The sequence below is a fragment of the Pelophylax lessonae genome (genome assembly GCF_965119305.1).
Source record: "Pelophylax lessonae genome assembly, chromosome: 4".
Taxonomy (NCBI): domain Eukaryota; kingdom Metazoa; phylum Chordata; class Amphibia; order Anura; family Ranidae; genus Pelophylax; species Pelophylax lessonae.
Window position 1 is genome coordinate 41,736,204 of NC_138771.1, and position 24,030 is coordinate 41,760,233.

Here is a 24,030-nt window from a genome sequence, read left to right on the forward strand (position 1 = left end):
ATGAAAATAAGCATCTTTCGGTTTACTGGAAATGTCACCCTACTGAGCTGATGTGTCCTGACAGGAGGACAGCTCCTCCGCCAGAACACTCTGATCAGCACTCTCTGCCATTGGCTGAGAGTGCTGAACAGGAGCCAGTCAGCTGCTGGTTTTCCAGCATGCATGGCCGTCTTCTGTCGGACCGGCTGGCATACACACAGGCCGAATGTCTGCCAGTTTTTATTGAACTGCCCGATGTCTCCAGACATTCAGCTGGTGTCTACGGGGATTTAGGGTTGTAACACTGATCAAATACTAGAAGATAAAAGTCTGTTTCTGCTCGCAACTTGTGTTCCAACTGTCTCTGGGGATCCGATGCTAAACTGAAAGAGCCCCGTTCGTACTCTGGATATACACAGCCAAAGTCCAATGACCATCTTCCACAGTAGTGTCCTCTGCCCCCCTTCACATCACCCCCCTCCCCCAGTAGTATCCTCTTCCCCCTTTACATCATCCCCCCCCCCCTCCACAGAAGTATCCTCTGCAAATTTCACATCACCCCCCCACAGTAGTATCCTCTTCCCCCTTTACATCATTCACCCCCCCCCCCCCACAGAAGTATCCTTTACCAATTTCACATCATCCCCCAGCCCAGTAGTGTCCTCTGCCCCCGTAGCAGTTTGTTCTGTCCCCTCCTAGCAGTGACCCCTTTCATATCACCACACACGCATGCGCATACACACACACACACACAGCAGTGTCCTATCTTCACTCTCCTACCTGACACAGGTTTACAGCAGGGCGGAGAGCAGGAGGGAGCAGAGTCCTGGACGGAGGCCATGAGCTGCCAGAGTTAACTTTTCATATTAAAAAGCTAGTGATTGGTTGCTAGGACCGCCCTGCATCCTAGAGACCAATCACTTGCTGGCAGGGCATAGAATGCATGAAGGTAAAAATCCTTCAGACTTTACAACCACTATAAAGCGGAACTACACTGCATCTGAGCACCACAAAACAAAAATGTAATTTTTATTTTTCAAAGCAAACTCCCTTATCCATCCATGTCTCCATGCTTTAATTTGCTGAGAAATCACTTTGAAAAACACCCCCTAGTAATTAGTAAGGGCAGATGATTCATGTAGCATTTACTTCCTGGAATCCATCTGCCCTTAGCTCAGGCATGCAGGCAGGTGGGTGTGCTTAGCTGAAAAAAACCCTCCTCACCTGCTGAAGACGCCTGGGATGTATGACATTTTTGGATGTGGTTTACTACTGCTTTAAATAGAAGCTCCAGCCTCCCCCCCAAATAAATAAAAGTCAGCAGCTACAAATACTGTAGCTGCTGACTTTTAATAGAAGGACACATACCTGTCCAGGGATTCAGCAATGTCCTCACCTGAGTCGATTCTTCAATCCAGGCGCCGGCATCTGCTCTGTGCGAAACCACGCATGCATGGTTTGTGCATGGTCCCGCAGTCTTCTGGGACCCAGAAGGCTGCAGGGGGAAGAAGGCGGCGATCTGACCAGAAGTAGGAGCGGGTACCTGTCAAAACCAGGTACCTGCTCCCCCAAAAAGTGCCAAATGTGGCAGTGGAGGGGGAGGGGGTGCAAACAGGTTGAACTTCCCCTTTTTGAGTGAAGTTCCACTTTAAGAATGCTTTAACCTCTTGCCGACGCGCACAGTATATTTACTGCGGCAGTCAGCCCCGGCCAGGCAGAGTGACGTAGATCTAAGTCGCTCGCCTGTCACCGGGTTTTGAGCCAATAGCGGGCGAGCGCGCGCCTGCTGAGGCGCACCTCCGCCTCAGCTCGTTTACAGAGGAGTCCGGGCGATTGACCGGCGGACCCGATGTCTGCCGGTCACACTACGATCGTCGGTAGAGCGGGAGAAAGGCGGACGGCTTATGTAAACAAAGCCGCCTGTCATTCTCCCCTGTGTAAAAATGGAGATCAGACGGTTCTACTATGTAGAACCGTTGATCTCTGTTTTTACAATAGGAGACATGTCCCATCACAGTTAGAAGCACGCCCCTAGGACACACTTAACCCCTCCCTCTCCAATACAGTTAACCCCTTCCCTGCCAGTGTCATTTTTACAGTAACAGTGCATATTTATAGCACTGATTACTGCAGTAATGTCACTGGTAATCCCAAAAGTGTCAAAAATGTCAGTCAAGGGTCCGATCTGTCCGCCGCAATGTCGCAGTCCCCCCAAAAAAAAAAAATGCAGATCGCTGCCATTAATCGTTAAAAAAAAAAACCCACCAAAAATGACAAAAATCTTTCCCTTTGTTAGTAAACGCGATAACTTTTGCGCAAACCAATCAAAATACGCTTTTTGAGATTTTTTTTACCAAACATATGTAGCATAAAAATTGGACGAAAATGTTAAAAAATTTTGATTTTTACATTTTTTTGGGGGGGAATTTCATATAAAAAAATGTGAAAAATATTGTTATTTTTGCAAAATTTACGCTCTTTTTTTGTTTATAGCGCATGATCAAAAAAAAAAAAAATCGCACAGGTGATCAAATACCACCAAAAGAAAGCTCTGTTTGTGGGAAAAAAAGGACGTGAAATTCGTTTAGGTACAGCGTCGCACACCGCGCAATTGTCCGTTAAAGTCACGCAGTAAAAAAAAAACGCAAAAAACCCCCTTGTCAGGAAGGGGGTAAAATCTTCTGGGGCTTAAGTGGTTAAGTTATTGATAATGTAGCGCCCCAAGACCATAAGTCAGATTTCTTTTAAAATAAAGAACACTAAGACATGTAAAGGGCTTTACCCACCAAAAACTGGGACTGTTTGGTGTAAGGGTTTGAATGCTGCCTTGGAGAATACAGGGAGATGCCTTTGCATTTGACTGATGGCTGGCGAGGGAATAGAACTTTTTTTTTTTTCTATTTTCTTGTGCAACACATTTTCAGAACATTTTCCATTAAATTTTTATCAGTTTCTTCACTCGGTAATGTTTGTGTGCAGAGGAAAGAAACAAGAAACGGTAGAGCTCTGGGCAACAAGGGGCTTATCATTACCGGGCTATTTCATTTTATGGCACTGAGCTCGAAGAAAATACCCAGCCTCTCATCATCATTATGCAATTTATGTATGTGATGTTTATTTCTGTCCTAATGCTTTTGCACGCGCCTGAGGGGGGGAATGGATTATTTTTTATTAATGAGTCCTGACGAAGGTCAGCAAACGATAACATCTGATTCTGGAAATGTTCTGCTTTTCGAGAGGGTGGCTAAAAAGGACTATGATGCCAATGTACGAAGCATCCTTCTTTACCTCTGTATTCGCTCGTCAATGCAACGGACCATAACAAAAAGGGTTAGAACATGAGATCCTCGCAGAGCTGTGTGCAATTTAATCTTATCAAAGCCCATCTGCAGACAAGAATAATGAGACAGGATCCCTTGTGGCCATGTTATTGCTAATACATACGTGTAGTTCTCACGCTTGTAATGTGCTCAGCAATTTTCATGATGAAAAGGAAAATAATTCCACTCCGTTTCATTTTATTCTGCTCTGCGGTATTCCTTTGGGTACAAAGGACTTTTTTTTTCTTGCCATCTCCATAATGGACAGACATTGGTTCATCCAGCCTACTTTATTTAACCCATTACATGATAATCTGTGTGGCCTTCAATGCTTGTCCTTACCTCCATCATTGACAAAATGAGAACATGAAGTTACACTATATTACCAAAAGTATTGGGACGCCTGCCTTTACACGCTCATGAACTTTAATGGCATTCCAGTCTTAGTCCGTAGGGTTCAATATGGAGTTGGCCCACCCTTTGCAGCTATAACCGCTTCAACTCTTCTGGGAAGGCTGTCCACAAGGTTTAGGAGTGTGTCTATGGGAATGTTTGACCATTCTAACTGAATCGCATTAGTGAAGTCAGGCACTGATGTTAAATGAGAAGACCTGGCTCGCAGTCTCCTCTCCAATTCATCCCAAAGGTGTTCTATAGGGTTGAGGTCAAGACACTGTGCAGACCAGTCAAGTTTCTCCACACCAAACTTGTTCATCCATGTCTTTATGGACCTTGCTCTGTGCTCTGGTCCAAGTTATTTGGTGGAGGGGGGATTATGGTGTGGGGCTGTTTTTCAGGGGTTGGGCTTGGCCCCTTAGTTCCAGTGAAGGGAAATCTTATGGCACTTTTCCACTGCAAGTACCGGCTCGGCTCTACTCGGCCCTGCTTGGCCCGGTTTGCTTTTCCACTGCATGGTACGGTGTTGTAACGGTTCAGTACGGTACGGTATGATTTGCTTTTCCACTAAAGTAGTACTAAAGTTAAGTGGGTGGGATAACAACGATTCTCTGACCAATCAGTGGCTAGTAGTGACTGCATGCAAAGGATTGTGGGATATGGTACCGGGTATGGTACCTCTTGGAACCACAATCAAGGTGGTACTGTTTTTGAGAGCCGTACATTATCGGTTCCATGCAGTGGAAAAGCGATGCTGTACTGTACCGAACCGTTCCTACACCGTACCATGCGGTACCAGCAGTGGAAAAGCACAAAAGCGAGCCGAACCGTTCGTTTCCATGCAGTGGAAAAGCGCCATTACAGTGTAAGCATACCAAGACATTTTTGACATGCTCCCAACTTTGTGGGAACAGTTTGGGGATGGCCCCTTCCTGTTCCAACATAACAGCGCACCAATGCACAAACAAGGTCCATAAATACATGGATGAGTGAGTTTGGAGTGGAGGAACATGACTGGCCTGCACAGAGTCCTGACCTGAACCTGATAAAACACCTTTGGGATGAATCAGAGCGCAGACTGCGAGCCAGGCCTTCTCTCCAACATCAGTGCCTGACCTCACAAATGTGCTTCTGGAAGAATGGTCAAACATTCTCCTGAGGAAGACACGTGACTCTGTGTCGACACACGTAGGGGAGGGGCAAGGATGGTGAAAGCAGTCGGGCTCATACGAGGCTTAGGAGTCTGATCATTATAACGGCTGTGCGGCTTTGGAGACCTCCGATTTTAACATTTGTTGGACACAGTTTGGTGAGCTGGAAGCACCTTAAATATGTGAGTACTCAATTCACAGTATTAATAAAAGGCAGTTTTAAAAATGGTAGATATACATCGTAATTGAACACAGGGTGGTTCACAGGCGCAATCTAACCCAGCTTAATTGTGGGTCACATCTTATGAGGTGAGCCTTCAATCAGGAGGGGGGAGCACAATTGAGGTGGAAGATCACTTTTTGCTATTGGAGTACTTTTTGGAGCACCTAATTGGATAAAGGACATTGATCACGATTATATCGAAATCACTGCATATGGGAATTTATGAACTATGGACTACACTATACCTATATTGCATGTTTGAAACATTTAACATAAGATACTGTACACAATATATTTTGTTAAAATTTTTGTTATGTCTGCACATCAATGGGAATGCAGCACGACACTTATATGTTTTGAATTAAATTCGGGTACAGCGCCGCAGTTCCGTATCGCAAAAAATGGCCTGGTCATGAAGTGGGGTAAATCTTCTGGAGTTCGAGTGGCTAAGGGCAACGCGTTTCTGTGCGTGTCAGGAAAGCATGCAACTTTGACACGTTCCTGACACACAGAAGTGTGAACCTAGCCTAACAGTTTACAACTGGCAAGACAAAAAGGAATATTAGAAAGTTGGACATTATTTTTAATTTCAGAGATTTCTGCATTACAGAACTAATCTCCTGATATATTAGCTGTTCCTCAATTCCATGGGGAGCAGTTCCTATTAATAGTATTGGATAAAAAAATATGTTCTCATTCTGCATTTTGGAGGAAAGAACAGCAGCACGCTGGGCAAATATTAATTTACTGAAGGGATTAATCAATTGTAATCATGCGTTTCATATTTGCCAAGCATAGTCTGTTCATTGCTAACTGTGATTAATAAACTGCAACTGTTAGTATTATTCTGCAGAGTGGCCAAAGAGGATTAAACAGAGCCAATGGTCCAAACCCCCAAACGAAGAGCCATCTAAATGCAAAAGCTAATATTAGCTCCATGCAGTAATTATACACCTGCCAAAGATTGAGGTGTGATCCTGTATATTGCAAGGACCGAAGGGTGACTGACATACAAGAACGGAAATTTTGAGGAATTTGTCACCCAAATATGCACATGAATTTCTGTTAAAGCAGAGCTCCAGCCAGTTCCAGCATTTTTTTTATTTTTTTTTTTTTAAATCACCCCCATGATAGTCGCCAATTATGTATTAGAAAACGGCATATGCCACATCTTACAACGTCTTCGGTGTTATTAAAAGTATTGGTACTCACTGTACCCTCCTGTTCCAGCAAGTGTCCATACTGAGTGTGGGCATCTGAAGCCCACTAGGAGTCTCTTCCAGGATAAGGTGCTGCTGGCTACCCAGCAAGCACCTCCCGATCTCGCGCATGTGCAGTGGCACTTTTTTATAGCCGTAGCCTAGCCTAGCATTGCGTCATTTCTGCTTTAGAAGTAACGCGATGCTAGTCGTGGATGATGCCCATTGGCTCCTGGCATTGCTTACACTGGTATCCCATTCCCAGGAGCCATTGCCAAGAGGATATGACGTACTGCGCTGCGACCGGGTTTGGACGGAAGTGCATCTTTTTTAGAAGAATGGTTAAAAAAAGGGTACTTTATTTTTGAAAAAAAAAAAAAGACACTATCCAAAAGGGAATGGCGGAATGATGAGGACATTCATATTTAGATGAAAATTAGGGTGGAACTCCACTTTAAGGCAGGGTTTGACAAATTTGCTTTGAATCTTGGAGCCAGCTAAAATAGTTAGAAGCCGTTTTTTTTTTTTTTTTTCTAAATGAACAAATATTACAGATGGAACATGTAACATGTCCCCGAAGGTGAACTTATTTAACCCTTTCAACGCCAAAGTCATTTTTGTATTTTTTTGCACACGTTTAAAAAAAAATCATTTTAGGCCTGAAGATAAATGAAACACCAAAACATGAAGTATTTTCTGAAAGCAGACACCCTAGAGAATAAAATAGTGGTAGTTCCAATTTTTAAAGTCACGCGATTTTACTGCAAAGGCTTTTACCCAAATTACCCAATTCTTTTGGTAAAATATAAAAGCCAAGGCAGCATCAAGTAAATAGATACCAAACATGTCAAACCTGAAACATGTCCCATACCCTATATTTTCCATAGGCGATGCTTTAAAAAAACCCTATAAGTCCTCTTTCTACCGTTACAAAGGAGGTCTTGTGCTACAATTATTGCCTGCGCAGTGATATGTAAAATGGTCATTGCAATCAACAATTTCAGGCGTAGGTGCCCCGCCCCATGAGTTTATGTTTTTTACAAGCATAAATGTGGGGGTGGGGGGCCTTACATTTTTTTTTTTTGGGGGGGTGGGTTTATGTGCTTAAGTGTAACTTTAATTTTTGACACTTACAATTTTTTTTTTTTTTGTTACTTAATAAGGAGAAGTGCAGCTCATTTGGCTGTACTTCCCCTGTGGATCACAGGAGTGCAGATCGTTTTAAACTCCTGTGACCCGTTTTCAGCAGACAGCGGGCCTGACAGAGCCAGTCCAGGCTGGGGAGGGATTGTAATCATATGGTCAGGATCTCCCCACATGTCTAGACCAGAACCTGGCTCAGCCTCTCAGCGAGCTGCTAAGAGCTTGATCCGGCGCCCAGTGCTCCAGTGAGCAAGGATGGGGGGGTGGGGGCCCCCGCAGAGAGTCGATGACTGACAGTCAGCAGCTTTCTGATCATGAAGCTGTGAGAAACGAGCGATTGGTGGCATTTGATCGCTCGGTTCTCAGTGTTAGAGCCGGCGGAGGACAGATGCTGCATCCACCTAGGTAAGTATGAATAATATATACACACACACACATATACATACACATGCATACTTCATACATACATATACATACATATACATACATACACACACAGTAATATTTTGATCTTAACTTACAGTATCTCACAAAAGTGAGTACACTCCTCACATTTTTGTAAATATTTTGTTATATCTTTTCATGTGACATCACTGAAGAAATGACACTTTGCTACAATGTAAAGTAGTGAGTGTACAGCTTGTATAACAGTGTAAATTTGCTGTCCCCTCAAAATAACTCAACACACAGCTATAAATGTCTAAACCGCTGGCAACAAAAGTGAGTACACCCCTAAGTGAAAATGTCCAAATCGGGCCAAATTAGCCCCCCCCCGTGTCATGTGACTCATTATTGTTACAAGGTCTCAGGTGTGAATGGGGAGCAGGTGTGGTAAATTTGGTGTTATCGCTCTCACTCTCTAATACTGGTCACTGGAAGTTCAACATGGAACCTCATGGCAAAGAACTCTCTGAGGATCTGAAAAAAAAGAATTGTTGCTCTAAATAAAGATGGCCTAGGCTATAAGAAGATTGCCAAGACCCTGAACCAAAGCTGTAGCATGGTGGCCAAGACCATACAGTGGTTTAACAGGACAGGTTCCACTCAGAACAGGCCTCCCCATGGTCGACCAAAGAAGTTGAATGCACGTGCTCAGCGTTCTATCCAAAGGTTATCTTTGGGAAAAAGACGTATGAGTGCTGCCAGCATTGCTGCAGAGGTTGAAGGAGTGGGGGGTCAGCCTGTCAGTGCTCAGACCATACGCCGCACACTGCATCAAATTGGTGTACATGGCTGTCGTCCGAAAAAGGAAGCCTCTTCTAAAGAGAAGGCCCAAGAAAGCCTACAGTTTGCTGAAGAGACACAGACTAAGGACAAGGATTACTGGAACCATGTCCTGTGGTCTGATGAGACCAAGATAAACCTATTTGGTTCAGATGGTGTACAACTTGTGTGGCGACAACCAGGTGAGGAGTACAAAGACGAGCGTGTCTTGCCTATAGTCAAGCATGGTGGTGGGAGTGTCATGGTCTGCATCAAATTGGTCTGCATGGTCCTCTACTCAGAAGGAAGCCTCTTCTAAAGATGATGCACAAGAAAGCCTCCAAACAGTTTGCTGAAGACAAGCGGACTAAGGACATGAATTATTGGAAGCATGTCCTGTGGTCTGAGGAGACCAAGATAAACTTATTTGGTTCAGATGGTGTAAAACTTGTGTGGTGACAACCAGGTGAGGAGTACAAAAGACAAGTGTGTCTTGTCTACAATCATGCATGGTGATGGGAATGTCATGGTCTGTGGCTGCATGAGTGCTGCCGGCACTGGGGAACTACAGTTCATTGAGCAAACCATGAATGCCAGCATGTACTGTGACATACTGAAGCAGAGCATGATCCCCTCATTTCGGAGGCTGGGCCGCAGGGCAGTATTCCAACATGATGACGACCCCAAACACACCTCCAAGGGGACCACTGGCTTGCTAAAGAAGCTGAGGGTAAAGGTGATGGACTGGCCAAGCATGTCTCCAGACCTAAACCCTATTGAGCATCTGTGGGGCATCCTCAAATGGAAGGTGGAGGAGTGCAAGGTCTCTAACATCCACCAGCTCCATGATGTGGTCATGGAGAAGTGGAAGAGGACTCCAGTGGCAACCTGTGAAGCTCTGGTTCCATGCCCAAGAGGGTTAAGGCAGTGCCGGAAAATAATGGTGGCCTCAGAAAATATTGACACTTTAGGCCCAATTTGGCCATTTTCACTTAGGGGAGGTAATCACTTTTGTTGCCAGTGGTTTAGACATTAATGATACTGCGTATGTGTGTGTGTATATATATATATATATATATATAAATATCTTAGAAGAAAACCTGTTAGAGAGTCTGCTTGAAAAACTTGACTGGGGAGGAGGTTTACCTTCCAGCAGGTCAACGACCCTAAACATACAGCCAATTGAATGGCCCAGTCAAAGTCCAATGGAGAATCTGTGCCAAGTTTTGAAAATTGCTGTTCAGATGCTCTCCATCCAATCTGACAGAGATTGAGCTATTTTGAAAAGAAGAATGGACAAAAATGTCCCTCTCTAGATGTGCAAAGCTGGTAGAGACATCCCCAAAAGACTTGCAGCGAAAGGTTGTTCTAGAAAGTATTGACTCAGGGGGGGCTCAATACAAATGCATGCCACATTTTTCACATATTTTTGAAAAACATTGAAAACCATTTATCATTTTCCTTCCACTTCACAATTATGTGCCACTTTGTGTTGGTCTATCACATAAAATCCCAATAAAATACATTTACGTTTTTGGTTTTAACATGACAAAATGTGGAAAATTTTACGGGGTGTGAATACTTTTTCAAGGCACTGTAAATCAGGTTTCCCTCTTTACTGGACCACCCTGGAACCCCTCACCATGCCTGAGTGAGAATCGGAGTTCTCCGCAGTCCTTTTATTTACCCCCTTAAAAGGACAACAACCCAAATACTGGGGACACGTATCTTCCATCCAGGATCCATCCCTGGTGTCCTGTACAATGTGAAAAGCATCTTTTTGGAGTTCTGGTTACTTTGCATCTTTAAATTTCTTTCTTCAACCTGACTATGTAAAAGGCACACTATTCTCCTGTGCAGAATCTTGCTTCGCTATTGAATGGTTCTCCCTTAAGCTATCCAGAGCCAACAGCCCACTTATGAAGCATCACACCATTCTACATCCGGCTCCTCTCAATGATCTCCATACAACACTTAACTACTTCCAGTCCGCGCTATAGCCGAAAGACGGCTACAGCGCAGACTCTAATTTTCGGGAGGCCGTCTTTAAACGGCCTCCCAGACACAGGCTCCCCGCGCGCTCCCCGCGCGCTCCCGCGAGCGCGCATCGGGGAAAATCTGTGTCGGCCGTGTCCCTTGTACACAGCCAATCACAGATCGTGGTAAATGGCCAATCACAGCGGCCATTTACCACGTGATCGGCCCATGCAATGAGAGATGATCTCATATGTAAACTTATGAGATCTTCTCTCATCGCCAGCGCTCCTTCCTCACACGGAGACTGCAGTGTGAGGAAGGAGGAGAGCCGATGAGCCGCCAGGGACACAGAAGAATGTAATCAGGGCACTGATCACCAGTGCCCTGATTACACAAGGTAAAAAACATACACAAAGTGCCCACCATCAGTGCCCACAGTGCCCGCCATCAGTGCCCACAATCAGTGCCCATAGTGCTGCCAGTCAGTGCCCATCAGTGCCTGCTCATCTAGGCACTGATGAGCACTGACTGGCAGCACTATGGGCACTGAGTGTGGGCACTGATGGTGCTGCCCATCAGTGCTCATCAGTGCCGCCCATCAGTGCTCATCAGTGCCACCCGTCAGTGTCCATCAGTGCCATCCGCCAGTGCCCATCAGTGCCGCCTATCAGTGCCGCCCGTCAGTGCCGCCTCTCAGTGCCACCTCTCAGTGCCCAGCAGTGCCACCTCTCAGTGCTCATCAGTGCCGCCTATCAGTGCTCATCAGTGCCGCCTATCAGTGCCGCCTATCAGTGCTCATCAGTGCGGCATATTAGTACCTCCTCATCAGTGCCCATAAGTGCCACCTCATCAGTGCCCATAAGTACCATCTCATCAGTGCCCATCAGTGCAGCCTATCAGTGCCCATCAGTGCTGCCTCATCAGCGCACATCAGTGAAGGAGAAAAATGTATTTATTTTCAAAATTTACTCGCAGAAAATAAGAAAAACTTTTTTTTTTTCAAAATTTTCTGTCTTTTTTCTTTTTTTTTAAAAAAAATCAAAAACCCAGAGGTGATTAAATACCACCAAAAGAAAGCTCTATGTGTGTGAAAAAAATTATAAAAATGTCATATGGGTACAGTGTAGCATAACCGCGCAATTGTCATTCAAAGTGTGAGAGCGCTGAAAGCTAAAAATTGGTCTGGATGGGAAGGGGGTTTAAGTGCACAGTAGGCAAGTGGTTAAAGAGGAGTTCCAGCCACCCGTGGTAAAAATAAGTTAGCAGCTACAAAAAGTGTAGCTGCTGACTTTTAAAAAACAGACACTCACCTGTCCAAGGATCTATCGGTGAGCACACCCCAGGCTGTCTCACCTGCTGTCTTCCGTCCCCGGCATCTTCACTATTGGCATCCAGCTGTGAAAGCTTGCGGCTTCACAGCCGGTTGCCCACTGAGCATCGAGAGTGATGGATCCAGTCTTCTGGGAACAGAAGTGGGAAGCGTGTACTAGTGATGGACCGATAACTTTTTTTCGTTGCCGATACCGATATTTTGGTCAATGCATTTTTTTTTTTTTACTTTACAGGTACACTTGTGGATGGATCTGCACTTAAAAGCATTCAAAACGCCAAGTTTGGCTGGTTTGAATGCTGTAATTTTTTTTAAATTGGCGCCAGACAGTACCCAGAAGTGATGTCACTCATGATATCACTTCCGGGTTTTTGCATGAAGACCCAATCAGAGCCCTATGTGGCTTTGATCGGGACTTCGGCGGCCGTGCAGGCTGCTTGCCCGGGTTTCCCGGTGGGACGGGAAACCCGGGTGAGCCGTGGAAGGAGGCGGGAGGGGGGAGAGGGGGGCGTGTAGCCGGCTCGTGGAAGGGGCGTGTGGACGTTGCGTCTGGAGTCGCCAACGTTTTGTCATCAAAAGACGTCGTCTGGGCGTGACTACCAGACGCAAGAAACACACGCCATAAAATCCCCTTGAGCTGAATGAATGGCAAACATCTCGGCCAATGGCAGGGGGGCGGGGGCAGAGACCGGAACCTCCCGTCACGCAGGTCGCGAGGTGAATGATGGATGACTCAGCCAAAAGCCATTGGCCGAGATGTTTGCCATTCATTCAGCTCAAGGGGATTTTATTGCGTGTGTTTCTTGCGTCTGGTAGTCACGCCCAGACGACGTCTTTTGATGACTAAACTTTGGCGACTCCAGACGCAACGTCCACACGCCCCTTCCACGAGCCGGCTACTACTGTTTGTGCTGACTAGGATACATGCGGGACGCCGCGATCGAATCCCTAGCCACCATTTATTTATGCCTGTCTGTACTTTCATCCATGGGAGTAGTTCTTTTTGAATAAACCTTACTATTGTTTATACGGAATTACGCTATGGTCCTGTGTGCTGTTCTTTTTCATACTCCCATCTGATCACTATGCAGCTGCATTGAGGAACTTATCATTCTATGGCGCTACCTACGGTCTTTTGGAGGTCCTGAGATTTATGCTTTGTCTGGCGAGGCTGTCTAATTCATTTGAGTAGCCATCGCTTTCTGGTAAGCTGCTTCTCCTATTAGTACACCGAGGTGTCCCCACTTTGTACATTTCCCGGGTGTCACAGGAAGAAAGGATCGTTATCACATTTACTTTCTTGGATTTGTTTTTATATTGGATTCTTTTGTGGGTCACTCCTTTATTTTTTCCACGTCTTTACAATTTTTTCTGGTTGAATTCCTTTTTATTGTATTTATCATCATTTAAATTTTAGCGCTGATCTCTAGCGTGTACCTGTCAAAATCAGATACCTGCTCCTCGAAAGTGCAAATTGTCTAAGAAGAGCGGGGAACAAGTCCTTAAAGCGGAACTTCCCCTTTTGGGAGGAGTTCCGCTTTAAAGAAGAACTCCATCTTTGCACAGATTTTATATAGTTTGTTTCGGCCAGGCTGCCCCAAACGAACAATGTCCCTCACTAACCTGTGAGGCTGCTGGATGTGCGGTATAAACTGTATATTGCTGCGGTAGACTGACCTGTGTTCTGGGTATGAGACAGGAAGGTCTTGGCTCGCATCCAGAACACAGTATACTGTATGGAGCCTCAGCTACATACAGTGTTTACCGCGCATCCAGCCACCTCACAGGTTAGTGAGGGACATAGTTCATTTGGGCCAAGAACTATGTAAAGTCTGTAAAAAGATGAAGTTCTTCTTTAATTTCGACATGCAGCAAAGTGTCTTGTCCCACTACAGGCTTACAAATCGCTTCATTCCTTCAACAATGGTGTAAGTTTCTAGCAGTTACTGGCTGCTCCAAAAGATTCACTTTCAAATTCAAAAAAGAAGCCGCTCTTCATTAAAAACCTTGTGTCCATTTATTGGAGTATTGGATTATTGAAGTATTTAATGAATCAAGCTAGCGATTCACCGCTGAAAATTATCAGCCGAAAAAAAAAGGTTTTAAGCGCCAACAATGGCTGCCAAAAATAGGCCGGGCGGGAAAGGATTAAAGAATATGTGAACCCCCACCTATAGAACAACCCATTCAACTTAAAATAGAAAGCAAAGGCAAAACATTTATATATACATATAAAAACAAGATTTTTATCCTTTTTTAAGTGATCACAAACCCTCTGTTCTCAGCTGCATGAGGAACTCAGAGAGCTGGGAGAAGAGAAACAGCAGTACACTAGTCTTCACAGTAAATGGCTGTGTGGGGGGAGGGGGTGGGGTGTCAGCACAAGTCTGATCATTGGAGGAGAGCACTGCTAGAATAACTAGAGAACTGACCACAGGGTGTGCTCTTATGCCTAGCGTGGTCAGTTTTGAAAAAGGAAGCAGAGGGACTGGCAGGAACACCAGGGATTTCACATAAAGGAAGCTATACAAAGAGAACAGGATACTTTTTTCATACATGGTACAGCAGGCACATATCCGGAATAATAAATGTTGGGTTTACATAAAAAATACCTGTCCTCTACGTATGCTATCACATTGGTACTGGTCAGGCCCCTATTGATAGCAACAAATAAAAAAAATACAATTATTGAATATTAATTACATTACCATTACCACAAATATATTTCCCATTTGTGGCACTCACCTTTAAAGTGGGAGTAAACCCCTTTTTTTTTTATACTTGTTCCCACAGGGAAGACTATCATAAGACTTACCTGTAGGTACAGTGAATATCTCTTAACCGGTTGCCGACCGCCGCAAGTACATATACTGCGGCGGTAAGCCCTGGCCAGGCAAAGTGACGTACCAGTACGTCACTAGCCTGGGAGCCAATAGCGGGCAGGCGCGCGCCACCGGAGGCGCGCTCCCGCCTCCGGAGGCGCGCTCCCGCCTCCGGAGGCGCGCTCCCGCCTCAGCTCGTTCACGGACACCTCCGTGCGTATGACCGGTGGACCCGATTGTGAACAGAAAAAAGCTTACTGCGCTACCCTTTTAGCTAGTGAACAGCTCTTGGTATGGGTTGTTGATTGACAAAGTGCAGTATAGTGAATAAAAATATAAATAAATACGTAAGTATGGATCACTCCAAACTCAAATGTAAAGTGCAAAGATACCCATATGACATAAAAAGAAATGTATAATAACAATATAAGTATAAATATCAAAGAATGGTGCAACAACAGCATACATTAATAAGACATAAAAATGGTGACAGTCCGTTTATCGTGACTAAAGTGCAAAGTGCTGGATGAAAAAGTCTCTTGTGCAAAATTCAAACGGTGGTGACTCCTGTGACCCTTTGATCACCCTCCAGTGCTCGAAGGTAAGGTAGCCCACTTACCAGATAAGGTGGATTCTTATGGCGTACGCCAAAAAGAATCTATAAACGCTTGTGTGTTTCTCCTAACCTCGGATGGTCCGGTTCTGTGTTTGGCCCATATGTACTCGGGATAAACAAGAAAGAGAAATGCTCCTCATAGTGTAGAAAGGTAACGACCTTTATTACTCGAACACATGCATAAAAACACACTCTTCATGTAAAAACACATCCAGTAAAAAGTCCTTAAAAACTGTGATGAACTCCAGAAACTCTCGTGCAAATACCGCAAAGAAAAACCGTGATAGGTCACAGCAAAAAGTGTGGGGTACCCATATGGATACTAGTACCGCTGCTGAGCTTCCATAGTGCCTCGCGGCACGGTAGGTCTGGACGCTGTGTAATCACCGCTAGGTTCGCCGTATCCGGAAGTGGTGTAGCGGCGTGCGGTCCAGCGATAGCTCAGAGCGAGGCAGCGTGCGTACCAGCTTGACGCGTTTCGTCAGAGATGTGACGTCTTCGGAAGTGGTGGACCCGATGTCCGCCGGTCACTTGCGATCGTCCGCTGTGAAGGGAGAAAGGCAGGCGGCTAGTGTAAGGCTGCATTCACACTTGAGTGTAGCGTTTTTTACCGCGATTTTACCGCAATTTTTACCGCGATTTTACCGCGATTTTTTCAGGCGTTTTTCATTGACATCTATCAAAAACGCTGGTAATCAGCCCAAAAAGAAGCTCATGTACTTTTTTCAGCTACAGGCGTTTTGCAAAACGCTCAGATGTGAACAGGGGCCATTTAAATGAATGGGGTTTTACTTGTTGGGCGTTTTGGAAGCGTTTCTTTTGAGCGTTTTTGGAGCTGAAAACGCCCAGGTGTGAATGGAGCCTAAACAAAGCCGCTTGTCATTCTTCCCTGTGTAAAAGCACTGATCTAACGGTCCTGCTATGTAGGACCGTTGATCTGTGCTGTTACACACACAGCCACATCCCTGCACAGTAAGAAGCGCGCCCCTAGGGACACACATAGTCACTGCATCTCTAATAAAGTTAACCCCTTCCCTGCCAGTATCATTTTTACAGTAGCAGTGCATATGTATAGCACTGATTACTGCAGTAATGTCACTGGTACCCCCAAAAGTGTAAAAAATGTCAGTCAAGGGTCCGATCTGTCCGCCGCAATGTCGCAGTCCCGCAAAAAAAAAAATCGCAGATCGCCGCCATTACTCGTTAAAAAAAAAAAAACAACAACAAAAATGACAAAAATCTTTCCCTTAGATAGTAAACGCAATAACTTTTGCGCAAACCAATCAAAATACGCTTATTGTGTTTTTTTTTTTTTTTACCAAACATATGTAGCAGAAAACAAAGTGGCCAAAAATAAAAAACAATTTTATTTTTACATTTTTTTGGGGGAATTTCATATAAAAAAATGTGAAAAATATTGTTATTTTTGCAAGTTGTCGCTCTTTTTTTGATTATAGCGCATGATCAAAAAATCGCACAGGTGATCAAATACCACCAAAAGCTCTGTTTGTGGGGGAAAAAAAAGGACATCAAATTCGTATAGGTACAGCGTCGCGCGACCGCGCAATTGTCCGTTAAAGTCACGCAGTGCCGAATCGCAAAATACCCCCTGGTCAGAAAGGGGGTAAAATCTTCCGGGGCTTAAGTGGATAAACTTGCATGGTTTAGGAGATATTCACACTGTATGCAGCTGGTGAGGTCACCGGCGTATGCGCTGTGAAGGGACGGCATACATATGCGATCCCTTCAGAGCTCCATGCCGCAGGCCATGACTCCCGCGTGGGAGTAACGCGATTGTGGCATGGACAATCAGAAGGCCGGAGGACATGAACCCGGAAGGACAACCGGGGGAAGATGGAAGCCCTGTCCCCGGTGACAGTGCGCCGCTGGAAGGCTTCGTTATAAGATAAGTATTTCTTAATGTGTTAAAAATGCCTACTAGCACATTATGCGATTGTCTTGCATGGTTAAAAAAAAAAAAAAAAAAAAAAAAAAACACAGTGCAGTTTACTACCACTTTAACTATACACACATATATAAACTTTCACCTGCACAAAAAATATAGAATGTATGAGGATCTATGAGGATAGCAATGGACAGTAAATATTGATCAGATAAATGTTCTCCTGATATAGCCCCAGGGAGGGGTGAAACCAGTTCAGTGTAGGCTGGGATGCCAGTCACCCTCGACCTGGATTTATAAGAAATGCAGTTGTCATACCATAAAACTTTGAATATTTCTGCTAAAGTGACTTAGACTGAAGTCTCGTGCATCAACTACAACCAGACTGGAACCATTGTGACTGAACGCTAAGAAGCCAGAGAGAAATCTGTGTTTATTATTGAGTGTAATTGGCGGAGAGTTTCTTCTTGTATTACAAACTGCTGTTGGAAACGATGCCATGGATGACTATGAAGCTGTTATCACGCACTATCAACTCACTATATGGTGCTGCTTGTAGGGATTGCAGTCTGCGGACTGTGCATTTAAATCCACTTGGCATTACTAACTGGTGCACGCTCTCTGCTCCATCTGACATTCTTCGGACAATTTCAGTATTTCTGCAGTGTAGGGGGGGAGAACGTACACTCTACAGCACAGTGTAGCCCAGCTCAGGTGATGCACATGGCTCACTGGAGTCCCCCTAACATGAGGCTCCTCAGGTTTTCCAGTATTTTATCATGTCAGCCAGGCATGACCAGGCCCCCGGGCTCTATTCCCACCCGTTATGGCATTACTAGCAATAGACCTTTTGAGAGAAGCTCCCTTGTAGACTAGAATCAGCATGCAGTCCAGGCACAGATATTCTTTTATAATGTTTACTCACATCAGTAGTTCAAATGTAATTCAATTACCCATTGGTGGTGACAGCACATGGCATGAATAGTGGTAAAGAGTTTGCAGCAAGTTGAGAGATCTAGAGCAAACAGTCCCAGTTGTAAAAGTCCTAGGACAGCGACCCTGAACTCTTTGCTCCTCCCATAAACTTCCTGATTTAAGCCATGTCTCTTGTTTGCCAGATTATTGTGCTCTCTCAGCCATTATCTCGCTCTCGTCTTCCCTGCTGCTGTCCATATTTTGCTTCCACTTGTTATCGACCCTTGGCTTGTTCCACGACTACGCTTCTGCCTGACCTCAACCTGCAACTACTCATTACGGACCTTTTGGCTTGTTTACTGACTATACATCTGTTTGATTCTTCCTGCTTATCTGCTACTGGACCCCGGCTTGCTTACCTCCTGGTGGGACAATCCTAAGGAGCATGACCTGGTGCTATCATGCAGTGAAATCTATCTCCACTATCAGATCTGATGAATCCCGGTTAATACCTAGACTCCGCACCTCAGATGACCTGCCTGTGTTCCTATCCTGCTGTCTTTTGTGTAAGCTTCCCACTGCTATAGCAATTGGTCTTTAAGAACGACCCCTTGATCATGGCACATGCACAACTGCACTAAATTTAAATATGACAGGAGTCAGCAGGTAGAAGAACCCCTGGATTCTGTAATTGTTAGGAGCAGTTTGAAGCTGGGGAGCTGTGGAATCAGACCATGTGGTTTAGGTTACACTCTAAATAGAGGGGTAAAATGAAGCATGGTCCAAAAGGTGGAGTTAACATTTAAAGAACACCGGTCAGGACAGCTGCTTGACACAGCCTAGGATCTCAGACAGTGGTGGAAGCTGCCATTGGCTCACTCATTGGTGTTATGGTACATCTGTGGCGTGTTTTAGAGGCAGGATAGAGAAGGGAAGTCTCTACTGTTCCAGGTAATAGCAGTCTAAAAAACGTTGTTTTCGCCATGCTCAAATACCTTCCAAACCAGTAAACAATTATACAATCGCCATTAAATTCTACAAGACATAATTTCCATTGTAGCGGTTAATGCTCAGACTTTGTTGCAAACAATGCTATTCTTACATGTTTTTGGGGGAAAAAAACACATTTACAAATCATTGACTTGATGGTAATTCACTGTACCTATATAGAGAGAAGAATCCTTCCTCCTGACATGGTCATCGATGTACGATACTCCCAGAGGTTGTACAGGTGTAGCGCCAATTCCCAGAAGGACTTGAGCTCCAATGAGAAGCAAGTACATCATGTTGGTGGTTGAAGTATTCCTGCAGATAATCTCGGTCTCCGGTAGATCTTCCGTAGAGGAACCATTAACAACACAGAAGTCTCTTCCTTCTGCACCCCACCGGATCTCACCAGATTCATACTCATACTGGTGCGTCAGAAATTCAGGAAGGGCCGAAAGAAAAGCTCCCAGGGCCATCACTATGCCTCCACATCCAATTAAACGTGGTCTGTGTCCCCGAGCACCAAAGTAACTCACAAACAGTATAAGAGCCAAATTCCCAATCTCAAAGCTGCTGGCAATAACTCCCACATCAGCACTCTGCAGATTAAACCTTCGTTCCAAGGTAGTCAGTACACTGACCTGCAAGGAAAAAGAACATATTAAAGCACCATGTAACACAAACAGGAGAATGTAAGTTATTCTGTCTAAATACAATCCAGTAAAGCTCCCATTACAAGCATAGGTTTATTTTACTCTGCAGGCTGAAGAAAATAAATCTAACAGTTTCCTCCACCCAGGCTAACCAGGCTAAACATGAAGGAACAAATTTGCTGTCGACTATTGTACTTTGACAGCCAGTGCCTGTGCTAAATGGCTGCCTTCACTGTTCATCCTCACAGTTCCTCATATATCAATGTTGGGTGGTGACAACAGGCAGGGGCAGGACAAGAATGGGCAGGAGGGGCACCTGCCCTGGGCAATGTGGTATCATGTGAGGGGGGGGGGTCTGTGTTGAAAGGGGGGATTTGGGGGGCAGCAGGGGGTAAGTATTGTAAGTATTGTTCTAGGAGGGGAAATTTGGAGGAGGGGAGATAAGAGTGGCAATTTGGAGGGATTTGTATTGAGAGGAGGGAAAAAGGTTTTGTGCTAGGAGGGGGGATTTGGTGGAAATTTGTGCTGGGAGGGAGGAATTTGAATTGGGGGGAGAAGATGTGTACTAGGAGGGGAAATGTTAGGGGATAGAGGATTTGTGCTAGGAGGGGCATTTTTTTTTGGGGGGGGGGTCTTTAAGCTGGGGGGATTTGAGGAATAAGAGGGCAAAGATTTGTGCTGAGAGGGAGGATTTCAAAAATGGGTGGGTTTGTAATTGAAGGAGGGGCAATTTATACTTAGTGGGTAAGCATGCAGATTAATGCTTAGTGTTTTTGTGGGTGGATTTTTGCTGACACAATGCTCATATAAGTTGGGGGGGGGGGCCCAGTTTGGCATGTTTGCCCTGGGCTCTAGACAACCTTGTCCCAGCAATGGCAACAGGGCCACCCAAAGATTAAATTTCGCCCAATTCAGCAGAAAACAGCCAAAATCTGAACAATGTATGGCCAGCTTAAAGAAGAACTAAAGTCCAGCTGTAAAAAACTGCAAAAGCAGGCAGACTTATCACACAAGAGATATGCACCATCTCTTCTGCAACACATGCCTGCTTGCAGCCTCCTCCAGCACTGTAAACTGAGGCAGCTGAGCCTTTAGTATCGGAGTGCCGGTATGATGGGCTCCTGCACATGTGTGGTAGTGACGTCATCCTCAGCCAGCCAATGAAGATGCCTGATTACAGGCGCAGGACTATTGGACAGGTAAGTATGGAGACTTTAGTTCCGCTTTAAGATTGAATATGAGCAGAGTCGGCACGAATTCTAAATACAGATGAGAGACATGCCCATCCTCTAAACCAGCTGTGGTCAATTTACGTAATATTGGGGGCCGTAAATGTGTCCCCTGACATCACTAAAGGGCTGCATAAAATTTTCACAGCAGACATGCAATAGGAGATTTTACAAGAGATGGTCAGTGACTAAAGGCATTCTACGAGAGATGGTCAGTGACTACAGGCATTCTACAAGAGATGGTCAGAGACTACAGGCATTCTACAAGAGATGGTCAGTGACTACAGGCATTCTACAAGAGATGGTCAGAGACTACAGGCATGCTTCAAGGGATGGTCAAAAACTACAGGCACGCTACAAGAGATGGTCAGAGACTACAGACACGCTAAAAGAAATGGTCAGAGACTACAGGCATGCTACAAAGAGATGGTCAGAGACTACAGGCATGCTAAAAAGAGATGGTCAGAGACTAGAGGGATTCTTCAAAGTGATGGTCAGAGACTAGAGGCATGCTACAAGAGATGGTCAGAGACTAGAGGCATGCTAAAAAGAGATGGTCAGAGACTAGAGGGATTCTTCAAAGTGATGGTCAGAGACTACAGGTATGCTACAAGAGATGGTCAGAGACTACAGGCATGCTACAAGAGATGGTCAGAGACTACAGGCAGTGGTGAAACAAGATCATCCAGTGTCCAGGGCAAATATGCCAAATTGCACCCCCCTTCCTAATGTGCGAGTTTATGAGGAGGGGGAGAGAGAGCACAGCCGTACCTCCTCCAGGCTCTCGTCTTCTCTCCTTGCGGCTTCCAGCACCGGGTTGACAAATGTAGTGATGCTGCTGTCACTACTCCTGTCAGCCTTATAGTAGAAGAAACTTGCGACACCCCAATCCCCACAATACACGCTGTCCTGGCCTTGACTACAGGCATGCTACAAGAGATGGTCAGACACTACAAGCATTCTACAAGAGATGTTCAGAGACTACAGGACAATGCTATATGAGAAGTTGGAAATTGGACATTCATCTGGCGTCCACCATAAACACAGACTGCTAGAAACCAAAGCCCCAACAAACCAAATCGTGTAACTCCTAGAAGGAAATCTAAGTCCCGGTTTACACTGGGGCAGCTTGTCAGGCGACTTAGCTGGGTGACAAGTCGCGCTCCATTCAGTGCAATGGAACTGTTCTAATCGGAGTAACTCAAGTCGCTCCAACTTAGAAAAAGGTTCCTGCACTACTTTGGGGGCAAATTGCATTGACTTCTATTAGAGAAGTCATTTTCAAGCCCCGCTGAAGTTGCGCTGCACGGGGCGGCTTCAGAGTCAGGCGACTTTGAAGCCACCCCAGTGTGACCCCAGACTTAAGAATTTTTTTCCTTCACTAGATTGAGTAAGCACCAGAACACCGGATCCTGTCTGCAGGGGCCTCACGAACCATACAAAAGGTGCCAAAAGGCCACAAGGTTGGGTGACAAGGCTCTAAACAAACAATCACAAAACTTGAACCCGCCAGAACGTTTCCCTGAGTGTAAGCAATTGTTTATTTCAGTGGACACAAAGGGGTTGATTTACTAAAAAGCAGGAAATGAAATTTTTGTGGGATTTCTGTATACCAAATGGCTGTTTGGTGTACAGCCTTTAGGTTTTCGTTATTGCAAGGAAGCGACATTTACATTTGTTGAAAGATTTAGAAAATGACAACAGCTGCAGAGACTGATATGGAAAGGTCATTTTTATTAACATTAAATTTCAAAATGCCTTGTGTAGCAATGAAATATGTATAAATGCAAATTAGGGGTTCTTTGTTTTGTTTTTTGTTTGCAGGGGAAGTAGACCTTTGCTTTAACCACTTGAAGACCAGGCTTTTTCTGACACTTTTGGCTTACAAATTTAAATCAGTATTTTTTGCTAGAAAATTATGTATAACCCCCAAACATTATAATTTTTTTTTTTTAGCAGAGACAATAGGGAATAAAATGGCGATAATTGCAATTTTTTATGTCACACAGTATTTGCACAGCGGTTTAGCAAACGCAATTCTTTTGGAAAAAATAGACTTTAATGATTTAAAAAAAAAAACAAAAAACAAAAAACAAAAACATAATAGTTACCCCAATTTGTTTTTATAATGTTAAGGCCTCATGCACACTGGACGTTTTCGGAGCTGCTGTTAGCAGCGTCAGACGTTTTTTTTTGCAGCTGCAGAATGCCCACCCATGTTATTCTATGGACTCATGCACACATAGAGCTTTTAGAAACTCCAAGTGACATAGGCGTTTTACAGCTCCAAAAAAAACTCAGGAACTGTGTGTTCTGAAGCTGCAGCGTCAAACTGTAAAAACGTCTGACGCTGCTAAAGGCTGAATAACGTCACATGTGACACAAGGGGGCGGGGTCTCCCAATGACGTCATCTGGCGGCCACGCCCCTAATGGCTATATAATAAGCTGCAGAGACCAGAGACCGGCATAATCGCCGGAGACGTCGGAGGAGGAGGACCGGAGGAAGAAGAAGACCGGAGAGGAGAGGACAAGAAGAGAGGACAGCAGAAGGGCGGACAGCAAAAGAGCAGAAGAACCCGGAGAGGAGCGGACAGCAGAAGACCCCCGGAGAGGAGAAGACAAGAAGAGCCGGATGAAGATTTTTAATAAACTTTCCAAATCGTCTCCTGTCGTTATTTCCATACACTGCCTTTTATGTGGTGAATGAGTAGGGGTACAGTGTACCCCATACCCATTCACATAGGGAGGGGGTCCGGGATCTGGGGGGCCCCCTTGTTAAAGGGGGCTTCCAGATTCCGATGAGCCCCCTGCCCGCAGACCCCCACAACCACCGGCCAGGGTTGTGGGGATGAGGCCCTTGTCCTCATCAACATGGGGGCAAGGTGCTTTGAGGTGGGGGGTGCAGAGCCCCCCCTGCACCAAAGCACCCACACCCCCCCCATGTTGAGGGCGTGTGGCCTGGTATGATCCAGGGGGGGTGGGG

General features: G+C 45.1%; 1 protein-coding gene across 1 annotated transcript in view; it reads right to left on the reverse strand.

The window, feature by feature from the left end:
* SLCO3A1 (solute carrier organic anion transporter family member 3A1) overlaps positions 1 to 24,030 on the reverse strand; it is a 502,692-nt gene that overhangs the window by 368,612 nt on the left and 110,050 nt on the right. The window contains exon 2 of the mRNA XM_082254687.1: positions 19,340 to 19,805. Coding sequence (XP_082110813.1) covers positions 19,340 to 19,805 — 466 coding nt within the window. The remainder of the gene's footprint in view (positions 1 to 19,339; positions 19,806 to 24,030) is intronic.